The sequence below is a fragment of the Aulonocara stuartgranti genome, assembly GCF_965226115.1.
Source record: "Aulonocara stuartgranti genome assembly, chromosome: 23".
NCBI classification, from domain to species: domain Eukaryota; kingdom Metazoa; phylum Chordata; class Actinopteri; order Cichliformes; family Cichlidae; genus Aulonocara; species Aulonocara stuartgranti.
In genome coordinates this window covers 18064072-18072500 of record NC_138958.1, presented here as the reverse complement: position 1 = coordinate 18072500, position 8429 = coordinate 18064072, and the positions used below count along the sequence as shown (strand labels likewise).

Genomic DNA, 8429 nt, shown 5'->3' with positions numbered 1-8429 from the left:
AGGGTTTTTTGTTTGTTTGTTTGTTTGCTTTTCTTGGAGGGAAAGTCGGCGCTCATTCCTTTTGAAACTGTGTCAGTATCTACACTCTTTTCTACATTTATCAGAATCTTTAAACTAACTTTTTGAAAAATTTAACTAATTTAGAATTTATTCTCTAAAACTTTCATTATTTTCTTTATTAAAATTACGGTATTCCTTTTAAAGCATTTAAAAAAGGGGTTTATGTTATTAGAATATTTATTTTAGTTTGCTGTGTTTTTAAATTTTATAGCAAGTTTCTAAATCTTACGCAAATACATCGTGACATCTGTTAACTGTCACAGGACAGTTAATGTGAAGCTGTTTAAGATTTTTAAAATTGAACTGTAGGCTTTCTGACTAAATACAAGAACCAACGTTCACACACAGAGGGCGACTGGTATTGATTATGTTGTTGACTGATTACTGATTTTATGAATTTCTGCTGGACAGAAAAACGGGGTAACCATCTCTCCTGACATTACCACCAATGGGGATGCGGAACTCGGTGGGAACGAGGACGATATAAGTGCAGAATCTGCCTCTCGACTGGCTCAGGAGTCTCCTCAAGGTGGCAGAGAGAACATGCTTGGTAAGACCCAAATAAACCTTTCATAAGAATATATAAGTGTTTGGGTGGGGGGTGGGGGTTTGTTTATTTTTTTTTTGACTTTTTTATTCCTTTAATTATTTATACATTTATTATAAATATTAATTATTTTATTGTTATTGTTTTTAATCTTTTATCTTTTTTGACGTATGTCCAACTTATATTTTATGATTATGTAAGTGTACATGTAGAAGAATAGGTGCTAACTTTACAGTAGTTAATGTGAATGCAAATAAAGCATTAACTTATCAACATCATATTATAGTTTTAATACCACAACATTTATGTTTAATGTTAACATTTTGAAATTATAATTGTCAGAATTGCTACAATGTTTTAAAAGGTGTAATTCAGTGTGTTCAGTTTTTTAAAATCAAGAGTACATATTTTTATTTAGGATATTAGATTGTAAATTACAATTCTGACTTTAAAAAATTTGTTATATTTTAAGTCATTATTATTAGTTACACAAGTTTGTAGCAGGAATATGACATATGGAATTTTGAGATATGTTAGCATAAAACTGGAGTAGTTTATTTTCACTTGGCATTGGTAATTTTATTTTTGTAATGTTTCATCTCCTTTTACTTTACTGAACCATTTTCTTTTTTTGTTTGTTTTTGTTTCCCTTTTTTTAATATCGCATGATGTGCATGTCTGAATGAGTCTCTAACAAACACATGCTTGCGTAATCTTTCTTTAATTTTGATAAAAATCTCAAATGATTTCAATCGCTTCAGCATCGTATCTGGATTTTTAAAATCAGCTCTTCGAGTTCGTGCTACAGAAGATTAATTCAAGAATTGACGTTTAATCCCTCTGATCGCCTTCTTCCTTCATCACCACAAGCCAGTTAATTCTCTTCTAGACAGTTAATTTATGTTTTACTTCTCTAAGAGTCAGCTGTGTTTGGTCCTCCAATGTTTCTTCCTGGTCTTTCAGGAAAAACTAAAGAGTGGGAGACAAAAGAAGGCAACAGACCACCTGAGAACAACAAGAAAAACTACCTCTGGAAAGTTCTTAAACGGTCAAAGTCATTGAATGACATTTCCACCATCAGCAAAAGCAAGTTGATCAAACAGCCTATAGAAAGACAAAACACAGCTGACAAACATCTAGGAGGAAACGAGGCTGCAAGAACCAAGCAACCAAGACCCAAGAGAATCAAGAAAATCCAGAGCAGGCAACATGGACGTCTTCTACATAGAAAGAAAGGAGCCAAACTACGTATGAATAAAGAAAGGCCAGGGGCTGCTTGTAAGATATATGAACCAAAAATGGCAACCAAACCTAAAAATAAATTTGGGCTGGTTTCAACGGCACCAGCAAACCAGGATCCAACAGAAGAGACACACTCCTTTAGTGAACAGATCAGCAAAACTCAGGAAAATTCAGAAAAATGCCCTGAGGTTGTTTCACCTGTTCTCAAATCAAAACTTTTTCATCATCCTACTGAACATGTCATTCAGGATAGCAAAGTGGTACTGCTTAGTGTATCAAGTCACAATTGTGATGTTTCTGGTAGTGTGGAAAAGGTTCAGGTGGACAAAGACACATTTCATGAAACAGCTCAATCACCCGAAGAACTTAAAGACCAGAGGATTCATGAACCAGCTAGACATAGTTCCTCCAAATGTGCAGAACGTAACATTCAAACATCAACATCATTTGCCCCACTGGACATCTGTGCTGGTTTGGAAAAGATGACTCAAAATATCCACCAAGGATTTGCTGGAAATCAAGTTTTTGTAGTTGAAATCTCGCAAATCTTCTCAGAAATCCTGGGATCTCTTCAAAAGTGGACTTCAGATGTGGAAAATATATTAAAGAACAAGCCTAGTCAGCATAACAAAGAGCAAACTGGCCACATGATGGATCCTACACTTAATAAACATGTGGAAAAATGTCTGACCAGACCTTTAGGCCTACTGAGAGACCATTCAGCTTCAAGGATGTTGGAAGTAGCCTCCACAAGTAAACTGTATGCAGATAATCTGGATCGTCCTATGAATGCTGACCAAAAGGCACAAAGGATCATGTCTAAAACCCATGAAATGGAAGTGGTAGAATTGTTTGGAGGAAATCCTGCTGATATAGATGAAACAACTGTAACAAGTTGCTCAGAGCCTTTTGTTTTTATCGACTCCTACTTCACTAAACCTGAAGAGGCCACAGCAAAGGTGTCTGGGTCAAATCTGGGTTCGTCAACAAGTTCAAAGAGATTCAAGAGTCAAAGCTGTCATGTAGTAGCTGCCAAAAATTCAAAGGAGTTGGTCGGAGAAACTGACAGTTGTGAGGAGATCAACGAGGATGGCCAGCAGATGGAAATGGAGGCTCTTGCTGAAGTTGGAAGCATGAAATGCCACAGAAGACAGAGAGAGTCATGTTCAGACTGCAGGAAAAATAAAAAATCTGAGTGCAGCATTTCCTAAAATCACAAGAATGAAGGAAATAATGATTTGGTAGTCACGGTGTTGGAGCTTTAGATTCTAAATTATTAGACTTTGAAATATCAATGAAGCATCAGTACTGTTATCAGTACTTAAGTATTTGAACTGATCAAATAAATAAAGTGAATATTTAAACCATTCACCTATAAATATGTTCTTTACTGACATGTTTTAATAAGCTGACTGCTTGGAAATTGTTTTCTTGACAGTTAATTGCAACACTGTACAAGGGTAAGCAGCTGTAAACTTTAACTGCCATGAATTTGGCATCAAAACAATTACATGAAATCAATAGTTTATTTCTGTTTAAATGGGTTGATGGTATTTTTAAAAAAAAAAATTTCAGATTAATAAAATGCACTTGTTTGAAAAGAATATTTGTCTGTATTTTACATTTGAAATTTTCTATCATGAATAAATGTAAAGTTTTATTAAGTAATTTTTGGCTTGAGGAAGCAGAAAGGCTTCAAATTGGTGCCCAGTACACTTAAAGAACTTAAAGAACTGATAACTTCAGAGTCAGAGTTTTAGATTAGCTTTTCAAGGATCTACATTGGGTCCTTTTATATTTTCTATCATGTTTCAGCTGCTCAGACACAACACATGCAAAGTGTGTTTGAAAAACCACAACTAGTCAAAGGACTTTACTTAATGGAGCTTTTAACTTCCATTTACAGGATTTATTATTATTCTCACATAATGCGTCACTCATAATGTTCTCGGGAAGGATTGGCACAGATCTTTTCCAACACAATTAAAGGGGCACTCTGCTCACAATCAATAAAGCTATAATGAAAGGCAGATGTGCCGAATCAGTGTTTGATGTTTAATTCAAGGTTAAACCATAAGAGAATTCAGGCTAGAATAATATGACTGTTTCCTGGACTAATTTTTTTCTGCTGTTTCAGAGTTTCGGCTGAAAAAACTTTTTGAAGAAAGAGAGAGTTTACAGGATCAGGTGAGTTGCCTGTATTATAAAGTTGGAAAGCACCTCCACTGCAGATTTGTTTAATCCGATGTTAGCCAAGTATATGAAATGTGCTTCTGAATGTGTGAACAGGTGAGGCTACTGCAGTCTCAGCTGGATCAGAGACAGAAGATCATCACAGAAGGAGTTCAGAATACAGAAAACGATGGTCTGGAGAACGGGATGGACTCTCATCTGCTAGAACTGCAGAGTGAGTCTTCATCATTTTCATCCTTTTTAATCTTTCATCCTGTTTAATCTTCCTCATCTACCCCTTGCCATTCTTCAGTTTCATGTTTTCTGTTTAGTTTTGTCGTTGTTGTAGTATTCACAAAATGTACATTGGATTTGTGAAATTTCTGTGGATTCGTTGTCAGTAAAATTACATAATAATTAAGTTTCTTTGTTCGTTTGATTTTCTTTTTCTGTAGGAGATGCCAACAGACAAATCAGTGACCTTAAATTCAAATTAGTGAAATCTGAACAGGAAGTCACCACGCTTGAACAAAATGTAAGTACTGACATGCTTAAGTGTTTCCTTCCCAAATGGGTTCAATCTCAGAAATATTCAAACAAGATAAATCTTTGGAGCACCTTTATCATAGGTGCACTGCATGGACAGAAGTGTTTGACCACACCAACTGTAAATCCCTGTTTATCTAGGTCTCTCAGTTCCACTGAAGGAAAATGTTCATGCTTCGGCTTACTGTCACATTTTGGAAAATTCTCTACTTCCAGCTTTGCGTGAACCGTTTTGGGGAAGGTCCTTTTCTCTTCTAGCACTCTGTGCCACTGTGCACAAAGTGAGGTACATAAAAGCTAGAATGAATGAGTTTGCTGTGGAAGAAATTAACCGCCCTGCACACAGCCCTAATATCTGCTCCATCACATACCTTTGATATGAAGTAAAATGGAGACTGCAAATGTCAAAACATCATTGTCTGACCATAAGCCTTCCCAGAAGAGCAGGAGCTGTTATAGCTGCGATGAGGGGATCAGTCAATATGTGTGGGATGTCATAAAAGCTCCTGTAGGTCTTTCTTGTAGCTTGGCCAGGAAACACAACAAAACTGTTTAGTTGTACTCACTCCCTCCCTAAAAGTCCACTTTCATCTGACTTCATCAAGAAGTTTGAAACTTTATCTGCCTTAAATAAGACGGTTCATGTTGCTGTTGATGTCCTCAGGTAATCCGTCTGGAGGGTCAGGTGAGTCGCTATAAAGGGGCGTCGGAGAATGCAGAGAAGATCGAAGATGAGCTAAAGGTAGAGAAACGAAAGCTGCAGAGAGAGGTGAGAGCACCACCTTCTGTCTGGGAGTTGACTTTCCTTGCTTTGTGTTTTCTGGTTTCTTGGGCATGTATTCTGTCTTCACTGTTTTCTATGTGAGCACTAAGGAACATTTATTGTTTCTATGTCTCTCGCAGCTCCGCTCAGCTCTGGATCGGATTGATGAGCTGGAGGTCAGTAACAGCCACCTCTCCAAGCGCCTGGAGAAGATGAAGGCCAACCGTAATGCCCTGCTAGCCCAGCAGTGATTGCTCTTCCCATCTTCATCTCCAGAGACAATCAGACCTGAACAGAATGTCTTTGCGAGTGCTTGATTTTACTCTAAATAAGCACCAGATATGTGGTGTTTGCTGAGGCAGTGAAAACAAACCAAAACCCGAATCTGAGAAAATGAAATGTGATCTTTAATGTAGCTCTGTGAACACATGCCATCCATAGTCATGGCAGGATTTACCACATCGGACTTCAGACTGTAGCATTGTCCATCCATCAAGCCTCAGAGGACAAAAAAACAGAGCAGATCGAGCCAGGAGACACAAAAACCTCCACTGCATTAAAGCAATGTATTCTAGTTCAACATCCACGTATTTTAGTTCCAGAGGTTAGAGCAAAGATCATCATGTTGGCTCAACACTCCTTACGCCCCAGCAGAAGCTAAGAAATTCTGGTTCCACTCAGTATGTCTTTACTGGAGCCATTTGTAGAAGCTTCATAGTACATCCATGGTTATCTTGCTTAAACAATCCCATATCGAGCATTATCTGTGGACATGGAAGTCCATATCCAGGCCATCTTGTAGAAGCTTTACAGTCTTTCATCAAATAGTTTACACATGATAGGTGATGAAAAAGGAGTGATCACTTTTCAATGCTTGTGGACAGTTTAGTCAGTGACTGGAAGTGATTTATTTAGTCACCAGCCTCACTGTGCTTTTATCAATCCCTAAAGGCTGAGCAATGCTACCTGTACTCAGTATTTTATTGTTTTTCCTTTTCTTTTTAGGAAAGCCTCAACCTTAAGCAGCCTCAAATGGATATACATGAATAGTTGTGGCTTTTGAAAAATGTTCTTGTTCATGTTAGTGAGGTCTGTTGGAACAAAACCAAACCAAATATATTTATGCGGCATGACTGCAGCACATCTTCTCACAATATATAGGTTGCCTTGAACAAAATATGTTTCAGTAGTCCATATATTATAGGGTAAAGTTTTCATGAGCATTTTTAAACAAGAGCTGAAGCAGGAAAGTGCCTATGAAATCGCCCCAAATTCAGTGTTTTATCATCATATCCAACCTCTCCCCTGATTTTGTATTTATTTAGCTATTATCTAATATCTAAAGGTCACATTACAGAATGTGCAGACTTAAAAACAAAACTAAGCAAACAGAATGTGACCATTTATCTGTGTTTTTACCCTCTGACGCTCCTAATGCACATTAAAAACCATCAGAGCTGCAGTTGTGGTGTCCCAGTGTGGGTAAACATCGCCCACCTGGCCCTCCAGGTGTGTTAAAACAAACTCTACATCTGCCTCATCAGCATCCATCTGTGTGCAGTGTGGCACTACCTCTTCTCCAATACTTGGGGGCGCAGTTTCCCTCAGAGACTGGACAGGAACCTAACCCAGATAGCAGTGCCCAGCCCCACCCAGTATATTTTATTGATGGAACCAGGCAACAGAAGGAGGTGTGGCCACAGTGGAGGAGGTCATCTTGTGTCTCTGTGTTGGATTTTGGGACTTTTCTTGGCACATGGGATGTTAAATCACCAGCTTGTAAATGTAATGAATGAATGAATGGATGAAGAGTTTGAATTGCTGTTTTGATCCAGTGAGAGGGATTTTCTACGGCAGCACCTATGTTTGTCTCTCTGGGTGTTGAAGGATGTTTGGATCAAACTCTTCAAGTGTTAATCTGATAATCAATAATCTCTGATGTTTTTGTGAATGTACGGGTCGCTGCCTGCTGAGCAGAAATCATCAATACAAGCTGATCCTGATCATTCAGTGTGCAATATTTTATCTCATGTTTGGGGAAACTTTCATCTATTTTATTGTATCGGCTGTCCTATTGATTAGGATGCGGGGTGTCAATATATCAGTCAGTGGGGTTTTATTGATTTTATTGATCAGTGTGATGGAGTATTCAATTAAACTCATGCAATATCTCATTGTGTTTGTGGTTTCTGTGAATGAACAAGCCTTCTCAGTTAAAATCCACCATCCACTTGCCTGTAGTACTAAACTGGATTGGCTTGAGGGACGTGACCTTCTGCTGTTTGTCATCTCACTGTAAGGTGACTCATAACACTAATGGACAGGCCGCTGACTGGACTTCTTTGCCGGCGCAGGTGGCCTCCGGACCGGTTTTGTCGACGCCGCTGCCCTCCCCACGGCTGGCCTCCGGACCTGTTCCGTCTCTGTCGTCGGCCTCCGGGTTGGCCACCTGAAATGTCTCAGTGGACTCTGTTTTGGGTATGCTTCGATAAAATTCAGTTAAAATGACAAACAGTCTAATTGGAACAGTTGCATGTTATGGACTTGCGCATCAGAAGCACATGAGCAATCATGTTTACATTCTTATTTCTAAAGCTGCGTCCACGAAAAGTGATTTGGTCATTGCACATCACTTTGCTGCTGACAACTGGTTACTTGCAGACATGACAGGTGACTCTCTAAAATATTTACCAGAGCCATTGAATGGAGAGTCGCACCATGTAAATGGACTTGTTCTTATATAGCGCTTTTCTACTCTGTTTGAGCACTCAAAGCGCTTTATACAACTAATTCATTGACACCACATTCACACTCCGATGATTAGTATCTTGCCCAAGGATACTTGGCATGCAGACTGGAGCAGCCTGGGATACACTAAAAAAAAATAATCAGTGGGATAAACATAAAAAAAAATATTGTAATAGGTTGCACGCAATTAAGTTATGTTTTGTCAACCTTATTTTTTCATGTTATAACTGCACACAAATTTTTTGTAACATGAACATGATTTTTTCATGTTGTTTGTATCCTTTTCATTCATGTCAAATATTTATAGACGTTACTTGTTTATCAAACATTAACTGGTTATGTAAAATGTAA

General features: G+C 38.2%; 1 protein-coding gene across 9 annotated transcripts in view; it reads left to right on the top strand.

The window, feature by feature from the left end:
- lrrfip1b (leucine rich repeat (in FLII) interacting protein 1b) overlaps positions 1–7504 on the top strand; it is a 26783-nt gene extending 19279 nt beyond the window's left edge. For 4 of the 9 annotated variants that reach the window (XM_082524399.1, XM_082524401.1, XM_082524400.1 and 1 more), the window contains 2 exons: positions 472–610; positions 1571–3972. In XM_082524399.1, the coding sequence (XP_082380525.1) occupies positions 472–610; positions 1571–3060 (1629 nt within the window). In that variant the 3' untranslated portion in view covers positions 3061–3972. The other 5 variants (XM_082524402.1, XM_082524404.1, XM_082524403.1 and 2 more) reach the window with 3 other exon arrangements.
- The last annotated feature ends 925 nt before the right edge of the window (positions 7505–8429 follow it).